The following is a 22680-nucleotide window of genomic DNA, read 5'->3' on the forward strand; positions in this document are numbered from 1 at the left end:
ATGATTCTAAATATGCTCTTAAGTGAATTTCTATAAAGGCTCTCTGAGTCTCCTTTGTTCATTTTAAAATAGATATTTTTGTTTGGAAAGCTTATTTAGATAGAATCCCAGTAAAATTATAATTTGGAGGATTGTGCGTGCCCTCCATGCGAAAAGGAAATCGAAACTCCTGATATCATTGTTTGACAGAATGTGATTTGGCTCACAACGTGCAGAATTCTTTTCTTGGTGGAATATCTCAATATCGCTTCTAAGTCCTTCAACAATCTAGGTTGGCAATGGGAAAGCATGGTCACTGTGAGGAGTGAAAAAAGCAACTTGGATGGGTGTCCTCTTACCTCCCGTTTAACGATTAGATGAGAAATTAATCTTTTTTGGGCTAGACAGCGATTATATTTAAGACCCTCCCAAAAATGCTGATTTCACGACTCAATTCTGTTGTCACCATGGTAGAATCTAGTGTGCTTTAACCATTAGACTAAACTATCTTGAGTTGGATGCTTCAGTTTTTCGTTTTAACTTTGTCGTTGTGGTTGGGAAAACAAAGCCTTACTTAGTTCTACCACGTGAAGAAGTGATTGACAGTATAAAATTCAGAAGTTCAAGTGTAAATGCCCTTCCCTTTCTTATGATGTTAAGACTGGTATTATGAACCTTTAACAATAGTTAGTAGTTGAATGGTGTCTGAAAATACATTCTATATATGATGAAATATAATTTGCTTTAAATTATATTTAACTGGTACTAGCTTTAAATTCAATGTCGATAGAGCCAATATAGTATTGGACAAATTTCACTTAAATAGAGAAAAAGAAAATTTTATAAATCATTATCCTTGCAATAGCTTACTAAATGAGTTTTAAAACTTGACAATTTCTTGTTAGAATTTAAAAGAATAATATATTTTTTATTTTTAATTGTTCTATTTATCAAACTTTAAGCCGAAACCATCACATGGCCCAGCTTTGGCCCAATAGTTTAACGGTGCAGCCCAACACAACAAGGCCTAAAACGGATATGCTTATGTCAGGAATTGATTTTGGCTAAAAATGAAATTTTTATTTTGAATGATAAATTCATATTTAAATAATGAATAACAATTAATTCGTCCATCAAGCACGTCGAGCAATCATCATTACCATTATCATTATCATTATATTATTTTTTTATATAAATCTTATTTTTATAGTATTTTTAATATAATTTTTATTATGATTTTATAGTTTTTAATTACTTTGATGAATTTTTATTTAGATTTATTTATGTTTTTAATAAATATTTCCACTTGATTTGAAAGGCTTTTAATAGGAAAATAGCCAAAATTTGCATCAAAGAAAGTTGGAGCTAAAAATTAAAAGTTAAAAGCTCAATATAGCCAAGTCAGTAAAGTACATGACCTAGCCGTATCAGACGCCACGGTCGTGTCTCCAAGAAAGTTGAAAATTCAAGTGTTCTAAAATTAATTATTTATCCTGTATAGAATTGAAGCATGAGCGTGTCTTGTGCACGGAGCTATATGAAAATAATAGAAGACTTACCTTGTTTGATTTCTAGCCCTATTTGGTCAAAGAAGACTCCTAATTGGGAAGAGACACCTTATGAAGTCTGTATAAAGAGAGATTAGTACAATATTTAAAGCATCAAGGATCTTAGATCTTTGTTCTACTCTTTTCTTATTTTTCTTTCTTTTATGACTTCAAGCATTCAAGTCTGTGTAAAAAATCAAGGAAGTTGTCCAAGCTATTTATTTACTAGTTTTTATTTTTAAACTCTTAATCATGTTTCTATCTTCATTATTCATATTGACTATGCAATTTTTTTCAAATTTAATTGAGTTTTATTTAATTACTATGTCGAACTAAATTCTCGTACTAGGGATTTGATGTAACTTAATTTCTATTCCAATTTATAATATTAGATTTATTTTTCCTTGTTCAAGATATAATTTATTATTGAACTTAATGCTTCCAGCAGAGTTTATTCCCAGAATTAATTTATTTAATTAATCACTATCGGGAGATAGGTTTTTGATATGAATAAGGTAAAAAATTACATGGATTAATAACTTAATGTAGAAGCTATATTGAAACGACCCGAAAATTTAATTTCGTAGAATTTTCATTTAAAAACTAAATTTTTTTATTTCAACCAATGAAATTATACCAACTGGTATTTTATTATTGCTAAACTGGACCCGTAAACCAATTCGAAAAGTCGAAAACCAAGCAAGTCGAGCCCAATCATTGAAATTAGACCAAACCGGTTTGAATCGAACCGGAATGGTCTAGAAGGCCCAAGATTTTTTTTCTTTCTTTTCTTTTTTTTTCTTTTTCTTTTCTTCTTTTTCTTTTTTTTTCCCTTCTTCTTCCTTGCGCCAGCACCAAGCGCGCGACCCACCCTCCCCTTCTCCTCCTCTCATTTTTCCGACCGCCTGAGACCAGCGTCTCCTCGTCGTCGCCTCCTCGCCGCAGCAGTTCCGGCATTCCTTTCTCTCCCTCATTTCGTTTCTGGCGAACGCAATTATCACAGGAGACTCGATCGGGAAGTAGCGTCGCAACTCACTTCTCCGATCTTCCGACGACTGCAGCTCTCTTCAGTCAAGTCCAGCTTCGCCTCGTCGATGACGGAGCTCTCGTCTCTTTCTCTCCTTCTCTCTCAGCGGGTTCAGCAAAGCTAGCGTCGAAAGAAGCAGCACTTGGACAGGGATGATGCTGCCGATCCTCTTACCTTGAAATCTATGATTTCTGGCATGTTTTTGCGACAAGGTGAGGGATTTTTCAACCTTCCTCTCGATGATATGTGATCCCTTTCAAATTTAAATTAAAGGATTTGCTCATAAACCAATTCTTATGGAGAATTGAATCCCTAACTGCTGTTCATGAGAATTAGCTTGGAGATTTTTGATATAAAATTTATATATGGAAGCTATAAATCGAATTCTTATATAGAAACGCTATCCAATATCATGCCCACAATTTTATCTGGTTCATTGGTCTCGTAGAATTAACAAATGATGTATTAGTGAAAACTCCTGCAAATATAATAAGAAACAAGGTTCATATCCATTTATAAGATACAAGGACCCAAATGTTTTTCTCTAAACTAGTAATAAATATATCCATTTATATATTTTTTTTTATCATATGATTTCTTGTCCGAGAATATGCCAATGTTACTGTTATGACCAATCTCCCCGTCTCTCTTGCCCGATCTGCCCTTTTTCTCTGTTTCAAACTGCCTGCACTGCCCGTTCTTGAACACTTCCCCTCTTTCTCAAGCACCACCTTCTCTATCTCAAAGCTCCTTTTGACTAAACTTCACAAACTGGGTATTACTGGTGGTTACTTGTGATCCATTGTTTCTTTTCTTTTTGATGGGTTCAAATGATTCAACTAAGATGTCTTGAAATGGGTTTTCTCTGTCTTGATTAGTTTTTGAGCTTTTTGATTCATATTAGAGATGGGTTTGGGTCCTGACCCTATAAAGGTAAAAACTTTTGAAAATAAATCAAACAGCAAGAAGAAGAAAGATGGAGGAGATGAAAAGGAGAAACAAGAGATTGGTTGTTGGGCAACAACTATTTTAAATAATTGTTGTCATTTTAGATAAACTAACATACGAACTATTTTAAATATTAATGTTGGTTATTATTGGTTATTGCTTGATAGCTATATTCTTGCTAAATAAATGATTCGATTTTAGACCTTGCCATAGACTAGAAATTATATCTTTATGTCATGGTGAAGAAATTTATGAAGCTTTAGTTGGTGTATGTTTAAAGTTGAGTTGAGTTACTTAGTAGGTGTATATATTAAAATTTAATTTAAATTAGCATTGGTTCTTTGAATTATAATGTTTGGGATGGGTATTTGAAGTTGTAAATTAAGTTCTTGTAGGGTAGTGAGTTAGCTAGTGAGTAAAATGTGAAAATTTAACCATGAAGCCTAAACTTTTAATTTGGCAGCAATTATTTCAATTTATTTATTTCTGGAAAATTGTAAACTAGTATAGTACATTGAAGTTATAAATTTGATTTCGATAGGAATAGTTAGTTAATGTTTAATCCATGATTTGGACATAGAAAACTTTTATTTCTGCAAGTTGGCATCAATCATTTGAGTTTTTGTGTTGTATTAGAGGGGCGTATATATATATATATATATATATATATATAAACAAGTAATGTATAATGGATAGACGATTTAAATGGTTTGTTAGCTATGACGTTGCTATTGAAGGAGGATGGGAATTAAATTGATTGATTGCCCGACGGATGGGCCGTGTGCATTGATTGATAAATATATAATAATACTGTGTTATCTAAACAGGTGGATAGTCCAATTTTTAGGGGAGGTGCTGCCGAAATTTCAATAGAAATTAGACTAGTTTTAAGTAATAACATAATTAATAAATTTATTTAGATTAATTCTATAACTTAATATATAATAAATATAGTGCTCTAATTATTTTATGATTATCATTATTATTTATTTAATTATTCAATTATTTATTCATTTTGATTATCATTGTTTATTATTATTATTATTATTATTATTATTATTATTATTATTTATTTTATCTTTGTTGTTGTTAATATTATTTATTTAATTATTTAATTGTATTTAAGAATGAATGCCTAATTGTGCATTGCATTATGATGCTCAACTGATCAATATGTCTGCATTTGATTGCATTGTTTGATTACCTGTGCTGTGAATATGTTGGCCTTGTTTGTGTGGAATTGGGATGAAGTGGACCACCATGGGTTTGTGAGGACGGTCTGTGATATGGATCCGATTATGATTTGATATTTGACCGTCGGCCGGGAAAATGGGAGATCGGCGCCCCCTTGTGCACCTGATGATATAGATTATATGGAAATTCACAGGATGGCTTCTTGTTGTTGCGCACCTGATAATCTAGATTTGATTGTAGCCCGCAGGGTGGCCTCCTGTTGTGAGCACTTGATGATCTAGATTGGATGGAGACCACCGGGTTGCCTCCTGTTGGTATGGAAAAGAAACGAGAGAATGGAAAAATAATGAGAGGACTGGTCAGTGAGGATTAGACCAGTTGGCCGTATGGGGGATCGGCTCCCTGGTGCACATGTATGAGAGGGCGAGCCATGTGTGAGGACGGCTCGTTGGGGTTTCAGGTGGCGCCACTGACTAATTTCCACGTGATGTGATTATATGAAGATGTTCATGATTGTGAGTGCTGATGATATGCCATTTGTGTGACTGGCTGCGTGAGCATATAACTAGTCGGATGACTAGATTAATATGTGTACACATTTGTGTGACTGCGTGTGTTGTGTAATAATTATTACTCCTTAGAAAACTCACATGTCTTGCTTAAATTTTTCAGGAAGTAGTTTCTCTTTAATTCGGGTTAAGCTATGTTTTCTTCGCCGCAGGATTATTAAGAAGTTTTCCCAGTTCCATAATTGTTTTGCTATGTAATTATATGTATAAGAAGCTATGTATAACAAACAGTTAGTGACTCCGCAGTTGTAGAATTTACATTCGTCTAGTCGTGTAGTAATATAGACGAAGTAATTCTGTTAGCCCATATTAAAAATGTGTTATATTGTAAATGGGGCTCGAACTGTGAAGTGTAGAAGATAAACTTGGGCCGAGAAATAATCAAATATTGAAGTTTATTTTTTTTCATAATTAGACCGAGATAATAGACTCTAATGTTTCAGGCTTACTACGGGCCTCGGGGGCCTTAAGCTTACCTGGGCCCTAGTGCCGGTCCGGCCCATGGGATCGGGTCGTGACATATATGGTTTGACTCATGGGGGATTTTCATAAGTTAACTATTTTAGATTATGAATTCATAAAAAAACCATAAAACTTAATGATTTAATTTATGTTTAATTGCGTTATCGGAAGATAGGTAATTGACCGGGTTAAAATAGTTATAATACATCAAGAGAACTTGTTAGCGATTTTAACGTTGTTTCAATTTTTGAACAATTAAAATTGATTATCAAATTAATAAAATAAATTTGATAGAATTAAGTAAAGTCAAAATCCTTAGTAGTTTTTAATCCTTGATTTTTTTCGACAATTGCTTGCTTGAGTTCTTTTTCATCGCTTTATTTTATTTCTTTATTTTTACCATTATTCTTCTTATTGTTGTTTAAAATAATAGTAAATTAACATAATTTTAGTACTTGGTATACAATTCTCGCGGAAATAATACTCTATTCATTCATTATTACTTGTTTGAGATTTCATACACTTGAGAATTTGCCTTGTCATTATTATTATTATTATTATTATATAATAAAGGAGAATCATAGAAACTGACATGACGCTCTCTTTGGAGAGTGAAACTCTCTAAAAATTGGGAATTTCGTTTTATCCTCATTAGAAAAATTGAAGATTTTGGAGAGAAAATATGTCTCCCTTGCCTCTTTCTAATTTAATGATTTTTATGAATTTTACTTTAAAAATTATTCTTTTCATGACTTTTAAGTACAATGCTTTCTCTTATGTTTAACTTTTTTTACTTTCTTATTTTCTTTCATATACTATTTTAATAGTGATGTTTCACTTTAATTAGAATAAAAAATTTGTATTTCTTCATTATACATTTAAATTTTAATTTTATATATGCACCCCATTTTCTAAGCAATTTACTTGATACTTAATAAGAAGAACAACAATAACAACAATGGTATAAATCTGCAGCTATAACAATAAACAATCTAGCTATAAATCTGCAGCTGCACTTGCCATATCAGCAAATGGTATCATTTTGGAAAAATCATAACCTTGAATATTTGCAGAGGAACTATGTATGAAGAATGACACTAATATAGTACTTCAAAAGAAGTTCCACCAATGAAAAAATAGAAGGATTATACTTATCGCAAAATACTTGAACATTATGTGTGGCAAAGGTAAGGTAGAAGAAGATACAAGTAATAAGACATGTAAATGCAATGAATTCAATAGAGGAAGAAAGATATTACTTGAGACTGCTCTTGAGCTACGTTAAAATTATGGATTGTGAGATGATTACAATTATGCCATATAAATTATTATTGGTTGTTAATTACATGCTTTTAGCAAAAAATGATTATATATACACACACGTACATCAATTGAAACATGTTTATTAGATGATATTGTGGTATTACACATATTTAGAGTGGATTTTAGATAATAGTGATTTATAAATTGTTTTGACTATTATTTATCATTAATTTCAATATGAAATCATATTTATAATATGAGAGAAAAAATTATAATCGATACTTAATAGTATACAAAAATAATAATAAATGAATAGCAAGTATAAAAGGAGTAATGATAACATGCAATGCATGTGAAGAAAAAAACTAGTATATATAAAAGAAAGGATGTGGAGGAGAAACATTAGGGTTGACAAAATACTCCTGCTAAATTTTTGAATTGAAAAAAATATCTTTAAGGTTTGTAATTCCATTGATTGAAAAAATAAGATGTTGGTTTTCTATTTAAATCTAAATTTTATTTTCTAATAAATAAAATAAAAATATTATTACAAAATACTATAATTATAAAATTTATTTTAGGAAGTTAGTTGTATGTTACACTTCACCCCCTTATGGGACAACGTCCTCATTGAGGTTTGTCCCACCACCGATTAGAGGAGCAAGAACCGACACTGATACCAGATGCGGTGCTAGCTTGAGATGTTAGCTTACCGTTAGGCAAATCCCACATTGGATAAGTGCGTGGGAGAAGAGGTGGATATGTAAGTGCTAATATACTTTAGACTTGTAAAAGACTTTTTGAAGACGATGGATTATCACTCTTAGAAATAAAATCAATATTAAGGCTTACCAACTTAATTAGAAACTTTTTTTTAATTATAGGGACAACTCTCCTCTTGGCTCACCAAATTGATGAAAACAACTGTGATCGAAAGGACTCTAGACCTTCCACTCTTCATATAACTTAATTAGAAACTTGAGACCTTGCACTCCTCATATAACTTAATTAGAAACTTTAAAGATTAATATTTTATAATTGACAGTAAAAAGAATCCATATTTAAAATGAATTATAAACTAAAAATTTTTAAAAAATCATATTTCAATATCAAAATTTAATAGAAAAGACAAATATTAATAAGAATTAATATTTAAATTTAAATTTATTATTAAGAAATATCAAAACACGGGTATGAACAACAAGTAAATGTTGTTAAAACCCAGTTCTCATAGAACCATATAACTTGGGAAAGGGAGTAACCATTGTTGTTATAACATTAATTTATCATAATTATTGTTATTTAAAAAAGGAGTCTAATATCATAATAATTGCTAACATTTACAGAATATTAATTATATAAATTAAATTTGAATATTGCCATTTTCAAAATAATTTATGTAGAGATCCAAGTATAAATATTAAAAAATAATTTTAATGAAAAATGAAATATTAAAACTGCAAAAACTATAAAAAAGACTAATTTTTTCTATTAAATTTGTATATGGCTAATATATCTAATAGTTATTTTTCCAATGAAGTTAATTTAAAGACATATCGCATTTAAATATGTAGCTGGTCAAGACCCATAATATCTTCAGATCTTTATGTTATGATATGTCAGACTTGACACCGAATTGACTAAAAATAAAAATTCCAAATTTAAACAAGCTACAAATAAAAATTTAAAGGTGTAATTAACTTAAATCTATATCTGTCTATACTATTAATAAAAGTGAGAATAGGAAGATAATGGGATTTTCGACGGCGCACTTAATAAATTTTAGGATATTCTAAAATAACCTTAGTCATAGCGAATTAGAAAATTACATTTTATTAGAATACATTTATAAAAATTATTTTTTAAATCAATTATGTGTGGTCTAATAGTCTTTTCACCTTAGGATATCATATTGAATGACAATCTTCTTAGATAATTGAGGGGTGAGGATTGGAGATTGAAGAGACATGGAGAGGGAGGGCAGTGAAGAGATATGCAAGATTGGGAATAAAGAGGGAACCTGACCACCTCTTTAGAATATGTGGGCAATGGGAACTGAGACTTGTTTTTGTCCTTTTGCTCTTACATTCTCATTGTCTTGAGGCAAGAGTTTAAATAAATTAAAATAAAATTCATCCTGGTGTAAGGGTTGTTGAAGATTCAAAACCCACTTTGTCTTTTTGTGTTAGCTTAAACATTTTGGTCGACTGATTATTCAATATTCAACTCTCATTGAGCTAATGATTTCCAGCTACATTGCTCATATTTTTCTTCGTAATTGTTTTTTTCTTTCATATTTCAACAATTTTTTTTTTTTCTAATTGTTTAGCTGTTCCTTATATTTTGCCATGTGGCTTTATTAGGTTACCTCTTATTTTATAATTGATAACTGTGCCTACAAGGCAATAACCTTTTATGTGCCTGTTAAAACTGTTTCCATAACAATTTAAGAATAGTCTATTTCATAGAAACAATAATGCAATAGCAATTTAAATTGGATGAGCCTGTATTTGTCTATTGTTCAATCAAAATTAATGATAAGATGAACAAAGATATGTCTGCAATTTGAGCCTATTTGAATTGGAAATTATGTCACCAAAGCTTTACAATTCAAATTTATAGGCCTCCTAGCAGCTATTCTTAAAGAAAATTAAAAAGAGATGGCAGTAATTTTTTTCATTAAAATTTTTTATTATCAGTTATATATTTTTAATTTACGTAAATGTATGAATGTGGGGAAATATATGAATTGTGCAAAACGGACATTAATATTGTTTATATTTACAAGAAAAGCCCGTAATGAATCTTAATTAAATTTATTTACAGCCCCATAAATGAACTTGATCCATAATTTTAACCATATATGTGTTTCCTAATTAACGTAAACTGCTTCCTAATTAATATATTTTTAGTTCTTTCTGTTTAATTTCATTGAGTTGTAATAAATATGGTAGTAATACATATGTTCAATATTATATAAACATAAAAGTAAGTATATTTGAAGAAAAAATATAGTAAACGTATTTATTTATTTATTCTTGACTTATTGCTTTAATACATGTTCTATTTATTATCATCCTTAGATGTATTACATTCATTTTATTTGTTTTTCTATGCATAAATACTGCAAACATCTTTAAACAAACTAATTTGTGTTCTATATTTGCTTTATATCAATTTAACTTTATAAGATCTTAGAACTCTACAACAGTTATGCTACTGAGATTTTTTTTTTTTTTTTTTGATTGCTTATAATAAAATAGAATTTTCAAAGTAATATTAATTATTCATTTAATAGTTTGATCAATTTTTAAATCTTAATATACTTTTATTTTGCAGAAAGAATAAAAAGGAAATTTGTATTTTAACAAGTCTCTCTCTCTCTATGTGTGTGTGTGTGTGTGTGTATATACACACATATGTACATATATACACTAATATATATATACTGCTTGTGGTTTTCATAGTGTAGTGTATTAAAATTTTCCATTTGCTTTCTGGTTTAAGAAGAAAGCACTACATTCTTCAACCTATTATTTTCAAACCCCATCCCTATCAACACCAGAGCTACAACCAAAGTAGCTTTAAAAATTCCGTTTCATTGAAGACATAACTAAATAGTTTCATGGTTACATTGTTATCCATCTATTTCTCATTTTTAAAGCACTTGATTTAGTATCTGCACTCTACATATCAAATAATATTCCTTATGGGGCATATCAATAGCTATAGTGCATTGAACTGCATAAACAAACAGTAATTATGGGTGCTCAACCAATACAAGGCTACTGAAATGGGTTAAAATTGTCTTATCTGTTGGAATCATTGGATATTGTTAATCTGGTCTTTTCTGTCATTAGTATTAGTTAATATATTTTTAGTTGAACATGTTGCAAAATGTGTTAGTCGTTGCTTGAATCCCATTGGACTTCGTGTTCACCATATTTATGCCTTTTTGCCACTTAGGTTGTTGTCACACAAATGAATGGTGTAGATTACAAATCAGACTTAATTCGTGTGCTTCATGTGGGAAAGATGAGAATGAAGCTTCGTAAAGGAAAGTCGACAATTACTAAAGAGTACTACTCCACTTTAATGCAGGTAAATGATTTGCAAGTTAATCCTCTTCTTGGAAGATGTTTTGATGTTTGAATTTTTATTCCTTTTTTCAAAGATCATTTTTTTCTTGTTCATTAGTCTTCCCATAATTTTTAATTAACTATAAATCGTTCTGTTCCACTCCTGTCAATCAAAGAACTGTTATGTGGAGCATTGCTTGGGGGAAGAAAATAAATTCATTATACTCATTTCAAGCAATGTACCTAATCCACATTTATTCTTGTGCTCCCTCTCTTCTCTGTCTGACATAAGCACACACTTGTTTTATGTTTAACTTTTTAGTTAAGTGAAAAATGGTTATACTTATACCTGTTGCACTTTCCTTGTATCTTAGCTATGTGGGGTTAGAGGAGGTGGGAACGCTGCAGCGCAGGCCTTGTATTGGCAAGCGAGTAAAGGACTTTCTTTTGTATTAGCATTTGAATCAGAGAGGGATAGAAATGCAGCCATTATGCTTGCAAGGAGGTTTGCCTTTGATTGCAATGTAAGTATTTCTAAAATTTATCAACTTCTACTTGTACACAATTTTTTGTTTATTGGTACAGTATTTCTTTTCTTTCCACCTTTTTTTTTTCTTTCTGTTCCTTCTGTATTTTAATATCAAATTCTTGAAATGCCAGATCACGCTTGCTGGGCCTGATGACCGGAATCCGTTAGGAAGTTAACCAACTCCACATATGGTATTCCAATTCAGTAACTGTAATTATCACATTGAGTTTCCCCCTGTATTATAGGTTTGTAACCGTAGGAGGTTGCATTGTATGTTCTGTTATGGGCTTCCATCATTCTTTCTTTCTTTTGTTTTTGTTTTTGTTTCTCTTATTTTCTTCTCCTACTGATGAGCTAATTCATGGCAATCAGAGTCAAGAAGAAGAAATCAACTGAGAAAATCAAATCATTTTCTTGAGAGAGAATGGAAAAATACAAATACAAAGAGAGATGCTTTCTCATACAGATCTCTATCGCTCTTAAACTAAGAAACAATAACCGTCAGTGCCAGCTGGCAATTTATTGAAAATAAATTAGAGCCACAAGATCAAAACAGAATTCATATCAATATACTTTCACCCCCCCCCCCCCCCCCTCTTCAAGATAGAGTTGGTGAGAAATCAACCAACCCAATCTTGGAAAGGAGACGAGAGAACATAGAAGCACTCAGATTCTTTGTAAACACATCTGCTAATTGGTGTTTTGACAGCACATGAGCAGTGGTAATGAACCCATTTTGACGCTGATTACGAACCACATGACAATCAATGTCAATATGTTTCGTTCTTGAACACGGGATTTGCTGCTATGTGTAAAGCAGCCTTGTTGTCACAAAATAATGGAATGGGAAGATACAAAGATAATTGGAGATCTTGAAGCACATAAGAAATCCACTTCAACTCACACACAGTAACAGCCATGGCACAGTACTTAGCCTCTATAGTAGATCTACTAACAGCGTTTTGCTTTTTTGTTTTCCATGAAACTAAGGAAGTCCCCAAGTAAATGCAATATCCAGTAAGAAACTTTCTAGTGGTGAGGCAAGAGGCCCAATCAGCATCATAGAAAGCTTGTAGTTGAAAAGAATTAGTGGCAGGAAAAAACAATCCTGTTGTTGGATAAGTTTTCAAGTACTTCAACACATGAATAGCAACTTTTAAGTGTGTTGTAGTAGGGGCTTGCATGAATTGACTCAATTGCTGAACTGAGTAAGTTACATCCAGTCTTGTTAAATTGAGATAGAGTAAGCGGCACACTAAACTTCGATATTGTTCAGGATCCTTCAATAAATCACCATCATCTGGTTTAAGTTTTAGACCCTGGATCAAAGGAGTATGTACTGCTGTGGCATCTTATATACTAACCTCCTGTACCAAATCCATTATATATTTTCTTTGTGTAACACACATGCCCGTTTCTGATCTAGCTATCTCCAAACCTAAGAAAAACTTAGCATAGCCTAGATCTTTGATATTAAATTTGTCATGTAAAAACTGCTTGACATCAACAATCAACTTTTCATCAAATCCAATAATCAAAATATCATCTGCGTATAATAACAAAGCCAAAAAATCATTGTTTGTACTTTTTGTAAAAAGATAATGATTATTTTGGGACTGTTGAAACCCATACTCTCCTAAATGCTTAGAAAGTTCTTTATTCCATTGACGGCCTGCTTGCTTCAAGCCATACAAAGATCTCTGTAACTTGCAGACCTGTCCTGGAATGGCTTTTGTGTAACCTGCTGGAGGTATCATATATATATCTTCATCAAGAAAACCATGGAGATATGCATTATTGATATCCAATTGATGCAAGGACCACCCTTTAGAAGCAACAACTGCCAAAAATATTCGAACAGTCACTAGTTTAGCCATAGGGGAAAAAGTTTCAGTATAATCTAATCCCAATAATTGTGTATAACCCTTGGCAACTAAACGTGCCTTATACCGGTCAACACTCCCATCTGATTTGTACTTTACCCTGTACATCCATTTAGAACCAATAGGTTTCTTACCCTTTGGCAAATCAGTGAGAACCCAAGTCTTGTTCTCCTCTAAGGCTGCAAGTTCCTTTTGCATGGCTTGCACCCAATTAAGGTCTTTATTAGCTTGATGAAAAGAAACAGGCTCTGGAATCTTTGACACATTGGATACAAAAGAAGTATATGATGAACTAATGCATAAGGATGTAGGTAAAAGTGCAGAACGGGGACGGAGAGTAGAAATACCTGAGATAGATTGCTGAGTAATAGATGATGTACTATTGGTATGTGCTGCTGCCACAAAATCTTGAAGCCAAGATGGTTTTTATGTCACTCTATTACTCCCTCTAATGACTGGTTGAGAATCTATATGTTCTAATCTAGTTTCATGACCTGAATGACTATGTGCATCTGATATAATATGACTCTCCTGAATATCTAATGAATCATGTAATTGGGTAAGCAAGTTTGAAGGTTCGGAAGAAGGAGAATTTGATAAAGAGGAATTATTTTCAAGATCATGATGAAAATCATTAACTGGTTCTAGTTTATTTGGTAAAATAGGTGTATCATAGGTAATGGAGTGGGAAATTTGGAAAGGAAATTGTTGTTCATGAAAAAGTACATCTCAAGAATGAAAAATGGTTTTAGAGTTAATATTGAACAATTTATATGCTTTATGGTTTTGGGAGTAACCAAGTAAAACTGCAGGTTGTGCTTTATGATCGAATTTTGTTTTGTGAGGGTTTGTATTTGTTGCAAAACAAAGGCAACCAATAGTTTTGAAATATGAGATATCAGGAGGTTTACCATTCAATTCCTCATAAGGAGACTTCCAATCTAAAACCACAGTAGGTATTCTATTTATAATATGAGTTTCTGCCAATAGACATTCAGACCAGAAATTTTTAGGAAAATGACCTTGGAACATAAATGCCCTTGCTATTTGTAACAAACTCCTATGTTTTCTCTCTACCACACCATTTTGTTGGGGAGTGTATATGCAAGATCTTTGATGCATTATACCCTTCGATTGAAATAATTCCCTACATTGAGTATTCAAGAACTCAGTTCCATTGTCGATTCTAACCTTTTGCACTTCAACTCCAAATTGTGTTTCAATTAACTGCAAGTAATGGCTTAAAACTGAACAAACTTGATGCTTAGTATTTATCATATACACCCACGTATACCTAGATTTATCTTCCACTATAGTTACCATGAATTTTGCTCCGTTTATAAACTGCACACCATAAGGACCCCACAGATCTATATGTATTAATTGGAACAATTTTTTTTGATTTTGTAACATTTGTAGGAAAAGGAACTCTTGATTGCTTAGAAATAGGACATATTGAGCATACAATGTCACACAATTCATCATGCTCAAGTACACCAGCATATTTCAATCTTTGATTAGAAACATGTCCTAGTCTAGAATGCCAAAGTTTAAACTTTTGTATTTTCCTACTGTTTTCAATACAAGTAGCCATACATTTACTACTTACAATATCAAAAGACTTCTTATTCAACAAATATAACCCATCTTGCTCATGACCAATGGCAATCTTCTCGTTACTCTGCAAATCCTGAAAAATAGAACAATTAGGTAAGGATTTAACTGCAATTTTATTTGTTTCGGTTAATGATGTTACTGAGATCAGATTACATTTGAAAGAAAGTATGTAAAGGACAATGGTCAAAATAATTCTGTCATTTAGCTTTATTGTTCCTATATAATGAACTAGTTTTATGGCTCCATCAGGCAATTTGACAGATTTTGGCTTGGTTAATTTGTGTAATGTGTCAAAAAAAGAAATGTTATAGGTCATATGGTCAGCACACCCTGTGTCAATGATCCATTCACCTATGTTCTTATCATCAGTACCTTTAAAAACCTTGTTAGATGTAGTACCTGCAAAAGAACAATTGTTCACATATACATTTTCATCAGTTACAGTCATCATCTGCTTGCCCTTCATGGCTTTCATAACTTCTTGTTGAATGATCTTAGTGAGATTCTCACTCCATTCTGCTGTAGGTCCCTTTGAGTTTTCATTCTGGACTTCAAAAGGAGTTTCTCCTGCATTGTCAACCATATAAGCATGTGACTGACCTTTCTTCTACTTTAACTCATAATACCAATCAGGATATCCTATAATCTTGAAACATGTCTCCCTTGTATGGCCTTTGGTTCTACAATTGTCACAAAACTGGTTCTCCTTTCCAGTACTCTCTCTTCTCTTACAATTGTTCTTACTATCCTTAAAATTGCTTTTCTTGTAACCTAAATTACCCTGAGCAAGCATAATTGCAGAAGATTCACTAGATTCAACAGTAAAATGGTTCATTTCTCTTTGCTTCTCCACATGCAAGACCATTGAATAAGCTTTATTAACTGATGGCAAGGGATCCATCAGTAAAATTTGATTCCTCACGTGATCATAACTGTCATTTAGGCCCATAAGAAATTGCATCAACCTTGCATCGTTCTCAAAATCCATAAAGAATTTTGCTGCACCGCAACCACAAACAGGAAACTTCTTTAAACTAGCCAATTCATCCCACTTTTGTTTAAGTTTCGGGAAATACACTGTTATTGAGTAATTTCCTTGGCTAAAACTACAAATCTCCCTTGTGATCTGGTAAAGAAGAGGTCCATTACTATCACCATATCTTTGAAACAATTCATCCTAAAGTTCTTTAGCTGAATTTGAATATAGAAAAGCTTCAACGATATCTTTCGATATCGAGTTCAAAAGCCATGAAACTACCATACTGCCTGTTCTCATCCATCTCTCATACACAAGAGAATTAGAGTTAGGTTTCTCATACCTTCCATTAATGAAATCCAGTTTATTCTTCGCTCTGAGAGCTATAGTTATGGATCTGCTCCAAGAGTGATAATTGCTTCCATTCAAAGGTACACTGACTAGATTCAGTCCAGGATGATCTGAATTAGTTAAATTCAGAGGATCACTAGTCAATTCAGCTTCTGATCTTGCAATCTGAGATCTGTTTGGCTCCAAATCATCGGGATTCGTCATTTGCTCTGATTGATGCAGAAGAAAAAGAATTTAAGATCAAACTTCAGTAACCTAATGCTCTGATACCATGATGAGCTAATTCATGGCAATCATAGTCAAGAAGAAGAAATCAACTGAGAAAATCAAATCATTTTCTTGAGAGAGAATGGAAAAATACAAATACAAAGAGAGATGTTTTCTCATACAGATCTCTATCGCTCTTTAACTAAGAAACAATAACTGTCAGTGCCAGCTGACAACTTATTGAAAATAAATTAGAGCCACAAGATCAAAACAAAATTCATATCAATATACTTTCACCTGCCCTAACATCAAGGCATCCTTTTTCTTTGCCTTTTTGTCTTTTTGTCCAAGTATAACATAATCCCAATTACATCAGGTGTTGTATGATTTATGTACAATGATTAATACATGATTAGTGTTTTGCTATAAGAGAGTTTTATCCCCTTTTCTTGCCTAGTTGATATTGTGACTTCCTGTTTGACAGTTCATATTGAATCTGAGCATCCTTTTTGCTTCATTGTTGTTGCTAGTTAAGAGAATGAACATAGCCGTAATAGAAAACGATTTTCGAACCACTGGGTATCTATTCTTATAGTATTGTTAGGGAAGTCGATAAGCTAATTCTTATAGATATATTTGCGACAGTCTCAAGTCAGACGAGCTCCAAATTAGTTGCTTTTCTAGTTTGAGCTACTAAACTACTACACACTATTGGACTTGAATTAGTCAGACTTATGGATGGAAGTGATATCGTTGCTCTGATCCATTCAAAGAGGATATGGGTAGGTATAAATAGGTTTGAGATGGGTACGGATAATGAAATTATTACCTGTTATGGATGCGGGTAGAGTACAGATATAGATTTTTAGATATCCGTTACCGTTGCCCACTATATTAAACATGTTTGACAATAGGCACCCATAGTTATCCTATCCCAATAGTAAAAAATGTATTTTCAATAAGTTCAGATTTAGAGAGTATAAGATTCGTGGATACCTTACTCGTATAAGGGTATTTTAAATGAGTTTTGAAAGGATAAGGATAGTAAAAATTTAAATGGGTTCAGATACGAGTATTTAATTGGATATTTAAATAGATTTAAAATGAATATAAATAATAAAATTTTAAATGAATACAGGTAGCTTAAAATTTGTCGGGTGCCGCCTGCTCTATCCCTACTCAGACTAATCTCATGCATTAAGAGATTTCAAACAAGCTACTTATAAGCTACTAGAGGAGGAAGCAACGATTTTCTTGAGAACTCCAAGAGATCAGTAATAAATAGTATTACACACAGTTGATCATTTTTTTTTTATCATCAATAGGATTTGCCCCATAAGCATTTATAAGCAGTTTTATAAGTATTACTTGACTGGCTTAGAAACCATAACCAGTAGTACTTTTCAATTAGCACAGAATTCCTTTAACCACAGCCCAATGAACCGTTCTAGGATTATGCAGGAACTGATTGAGCTTGTCAACTGCAAAAGCTATGGACAAGACGAATGATAGTTGATACTGTCATTGGTCAACTGCTATGTTGAGTGGAATTCCCCACCGCAAGTACTGTTACTATTCAAAATTCTTCTGATAGTGGGTAGAGAATCATATCCAAGGTGTGCAAGCCACTCTTGATGGCCTCGTTTATATTCTTTATACTCTTTTTTACTCTTTTTTTATTGATAGACAAACGGATTTAGAATATTTGGTTCAGTAATGCATACGAATAATAATTTAATGAAAAAAAAGGTAAAAGTTTAACGGAGAAAACTCAAATTATTGTTATAAACACTGAAATTTAAAAAACCAGTGGGGCAGTTGACCCAACTCCTATTATAGATTCTTCCATCTGGACAAAAAGTGATATTATAATTAGCTCCACTGGTGCAAGAAAACAGCTTGTTGAATGATCATAAGGGCAGCTATAAGCTTGATGACACTGATTCTTGAAAAACATTGAATAATTTGTGGGTTTGCAAGTATTTGGAGTACTAGAGCTTTCTGTACAACAATATTCTGGCTGATTAAATACTTCACATGCATTTTTGCAGCCAATCACAGAATTTCCACTTTGCCCTTTAACAGCTAACTCGTTAGGGCAATCGGAGTTCACATCTCTTGCACAACTAGCAGTAATGCAAGTATTACCGGAACCGCCACGTGGAGAGATTGACACTGGCACGTTAAAACCATCGACAAGACAAATATCGTAGTAATCTCGATCGCCTTTTTCTGCCAAAGTGAATTCTACAAGAGTAAAGAGCAGGATGATTCCTCCGACATCGTCACACGAAATTTGTCCGGAGCCAGAATCTCCAGTTGCACATATGAACTTTCCGGTTGAATTTGTGGAACATCCTGTCCGGCCCCAAAGCCGTCCAGTGAACAGAGCCCGAAAATTTACGGATTGGGTTGCTTTTGTCAGTAACTCAAAGCCAGTCATTGAGAGTTGAGGCCCATTGCCGAGGCTAGGAGTTGCCAACCAGACTTTGCATGCACAATTGTTGGAGACAGTTATTATTGCTGAGTGAAGTCCTACATTTGCATATGATTATATGATTAGATATTATTAATTTAAACTAAGGATCATATAAGCATGAAGAAAAGGAGCAAGAGGATGGCTAGAGTTTTCATGATTGAATTTCTTTCATTGATTTTGAAATAGTTAGGAAGAAGACGATGTATTGGTTTATATCTCCTTGATAAATTGGAAAATTCAATGACTTACGGTTTGGGGTAGACTAAATAAGGTGTATTCCTTTCATATTACCCGTCGTGTTCCCATGTTATTTTCTTCGATGAAAGACAAAAATAAATGGAGAAGAACTTTTGGAATGTACCAAGTAAAAGTTAAAAGATGCAATTAATAAGATATAAGATACTTCTATAAAGTGAGGACATGTATACATTTGAAATTTTTAATGGGGTAAGAGCTAAGCATGGTTATGAAATCTTTAAAATTTAATATTTTCAAAATTATTATTTATTATTTTTTTAGTTTGCATTTTTTTCAAAATTTTTAGTCTGAGTAGTATTGATTGTGGCGACTTGAAATTTTGAACCTTGATCTTGTTGGTAAAGTTTACTTTGGTATTGCTTGTTGGTATTATCAAAATTAATATTAAAGGCGGAGTGTGCATTAAAAAAATTGAAAATTTTTTTTTTGTTTGAAATTGAAAATGACTTAAATATTATTAGAATCAGAAATCAATACATTATAAATTAAAGATAGTGACATCATAGTCCATTCCATCAAACTAGACGTAAAACCTGAAATTATGAATTGAATTTTAATAATTATAAGAGGTAATTAATATTTAGCAGAAATGTTAACATCGTTTAATAGTTAATTACCAAAAACATGCTAAGATATTAAGATTTAATAATGTCCCAAATAGGGATGATTACGGTTCGATATCAAATCAAAACTGAACCGGTCAAAACCGGTGCTTAACCGTAATCAACAGTTTTGGTTCTAAAATTACAATCAAAACCGTGAACTTAAGGTTCAGTTTTGATTCTTCATTTTTTGAAACCGAAATCGGTGGTTTCGATTTGAGACCGTGAAAAATATATTCTTAAAAAAAATCTGAACTTTTTTTTTATTATAGTTTTTTAAAGTAATTTTTAAGAAATTTATTGAATTGATTTAGTGTTTTTCAATAGTAATATTTATTATTATTATTTATTCAAGCTACAAATCTTTAAAAAATATTTTAAAAATTTAAAATACATTATTCAATTTTGATTCAAAATCGCAAAAAGTCTAAACCGGTAGTTCCAAAACCGTTTTAGAAATCATCTAAAAACAGTTCGATTCCGATTCCACCTTTTCTATAATTGGAATTGACAATTTTGAAATCGAAACGGACGGTTCTGGAACCATGGTCATGCCTAATGCCAAAGATATAATAATTTAAATTTAATTATCAGAGAGCCGACATTTTTTATTGAAATTTTAGGATGCAAAATGATGCTGCCTCTGTATTTTAATGAATTTTGATTGTTTAATGATAATATAATCATATTAAAATTACGATGTTATAAATTTAAACCCCAATCAATTAAAAAAGGTTAAAGAATTTAATTTTAACTAATGCGTTGACTTTAATCCTAATTAATCTTAGAAAGTGTGTTATTCAATATACATGATAAAAAAAATAACAAAAATGGCACCAAAATAAAATATTTAAGAAGAAAGAGATGATGGAAATTCACTCAATTCTATACATTCCAACCAAAATAAGCATTTCACCGCTAAAATACCACATGAATAGTATCATCTATAGATGCGCGCATGCTATGAAAGATGGAAAAAATTTGCATAAATTGGGTCTAATTTAGGGGTGTCAAAACAGGTTGCTGTGTCGGGTTTGACACAGATTCGCCTAACACGCGACACAATTAGGGTCAACATGAACATGATCCGTTTAATAATCGTGTCAAATTTCTCAATGCGAACACGACATAAGAATTAAGCAGGTGACATGAACACGACACGTGTAATCCGCCTAATATCATAAGCAGGATAAGTGGGTCGTGTTGACCCGTGTAATACGCCTAATATCCTAAATAGGTTAAGTGGGTTGTATTGACCCGTATATAACCCACTAAACTTGCTTATGATATTTTTAAGTTTTAACCTATTTAACTCAAATCATATCTAAAAATAAATTTTATACATAAAGTGTATAGATTCTCCAAGATTCATAATTAAAATAACAATAAATTTTAAATAGGATTTTAGCTGAGTATTTATATTTGACACTAAAATTATCTCTTTATCCTAAAGTAAATGGGTCACTCGTCTAACTCACGTGTCAACCTGTGACGCAACATGTTTATATTCGTGTCATAAACAGGTGATACACTTGTTTGTGACACGAACCCCTTTAACCTCAATCCTAATCCATTTATTTCACGTATTAGATAAATCGTGTTCACGAGTCATGACCCATTTTAATACCCCTAGGGTCTATGGTCCCATTTATGGAACAAACAAATGAGATTAAATATTTTTTTTAAAAGCATTCTGACTTTATCTTTATTTTCCAAATGTATGGTCCGAAATGCTTTCATTTTAATAAAAATCCTTAATTTCATTGGTTTGGTCCATAAATGAGGCTATGATCCGGTCTAGGTAAGGTTTTCCATAAAATACAAGGCCAAAATGTTTTAATTGGAGGATTAACTAATTAAGTAATGGGTGGTGAAATTTGATTAATTATGGTTCATTCAATTAAGGAATTATTTACCTGGATCCGGTCAATGAGCCAACCCATAAATTAAATCAACAAAAAAATAAATTTTTATTGAAATGATGGTACTTCTTACTATACACCGAAAAAAAAAAAAAAAGAAGTATAAAGTGTAAAACAATATTTAGAAATGGATAAATTATAAATTCACTCCTTAACTTTGCAATTTTTAACTTTGTGGCACCCTGAACTTTGTGAATGACCCATCGTCCACTTAAACTTACAAATTTTGATAACATTGCATATAGTTCCATGCTGATAGTAATAGTTTTTAGGATTTTTTACTATTACATGCAAAATATTGATTCGATGTATAGTTAGCATAATTTTTAGAACAATAATTTTCACTTTTTTTTTAACTATGTAATAAATATTTAATTGATTTAATTTTACAAGTTGAAGTGTTTAATAAAATAATCTTAAAAGTTGAAGTGTTTAATAAGTGCAATTTTATAAGTTAATGTATTTAATATATCGAAGTAAAAATTGAGGATGTCACAAGGTTAAATTCGCAAAGTTCAGAGGTGAATTTATATATTCAACCATTTAAAATTTTCTATTTCATTAGTTTGATTCATGAAGATACATATAGGTTCAATTTTTACAAATCAATCCTTCAATTAATACCCTTCAACCCGTAATAGAAGCCACACAAACATAAATCAAGAGACTCAACAACTACAAACCCATTTACAATCTCGTCACGAGAGTTAAAAATATTATCTCCAAAGAAAAGATGAGCAAGATATGGAAATTTCTGCCTTTTTTTGAATGCAAATTGCTAAGCAGAT

At 31.9% G+C, this 22680-nt stretch overlaps 2 protein-coding genes, 1 long non-coding RNA gene and 1 pseudogene across 3 annotated transcripts; 2 read left to right on the forward strand and 2 right to left on the reverse strand.

The window, feature by feature from the left end:
• Positions 1–2127: 2127 nt before the first annotated feature.
• On the forward strand, positions 2128–5675 carry LOC149496069 (uncharacterized). Its single transcript, XR_016321012.1, has 2 exons — positions 2128–2765; positions 5368–5675. It is a non-coding gene; the product is annotated as an uncharacterized LOC149496069 (long non-coding RNA).
• Positions 5676–10961: 5286 nt separating this feature from the next.
• Positions 10962–11905, forward strand: LOC149496070 (stomatal closure-related actin-binding protein 1-like). The gene is made up of 3 exons (XM_089721982.1): positions 10962–11090; positions 11443–11592; positions 11729–11905. Exons 1-3 carry the CDS (start codon positions 10971–10973, stop codon positions 11771–11773), a joined length of 315 nt encoding a protein of 104 aa, XP_089578108.1. The 5' UTR covers positions 10962–10970; the 3' UTR covers positions 11774–11905.
• Positions 11906–12367: 462 nt separating this feature from the next.
• LOC149496071 (uncharacterized) lies at positions 12368–16628 on the reverse strand (annotated as a pseudogene).
• Positions 16629–18387: 1759 nt separating this feature from the next.
• LOC105635113 (thaumatin-like protein 1b) lies at positions 18388–19179 on the reverse strand (the record flags this gene model as incomplete). The annotated part of the gene is given in 2 exon segments (XM_089720912.1): positions 18388–18528; positions 18531–19179. Coding segments are annotated over 2 exon segments (789 nt in total), but the record flags the coding sequence as incomplete, so codon positions are not given.
• Positions 19180–22680: the final 3501 nt, after the last annotated feature.

This window comes from Jatropha curcas, chromosome 5 (genome assembly GCF_041381405.1).
Source record: "Jatropha curcas cultivar XTBG-Jc1 chromosome 5, XTBG_Jcur_1.0, whole genome shotgun sequence".
In the NCBI taxonomy this organism is placed as follows: domain Eukaryota; kingdom Viridiplantae; phylum Streptophyta; class Magnoliopsida; order Malpighiales; family Euphorbiaceae; genus Jatropha; species Jatropha curcas.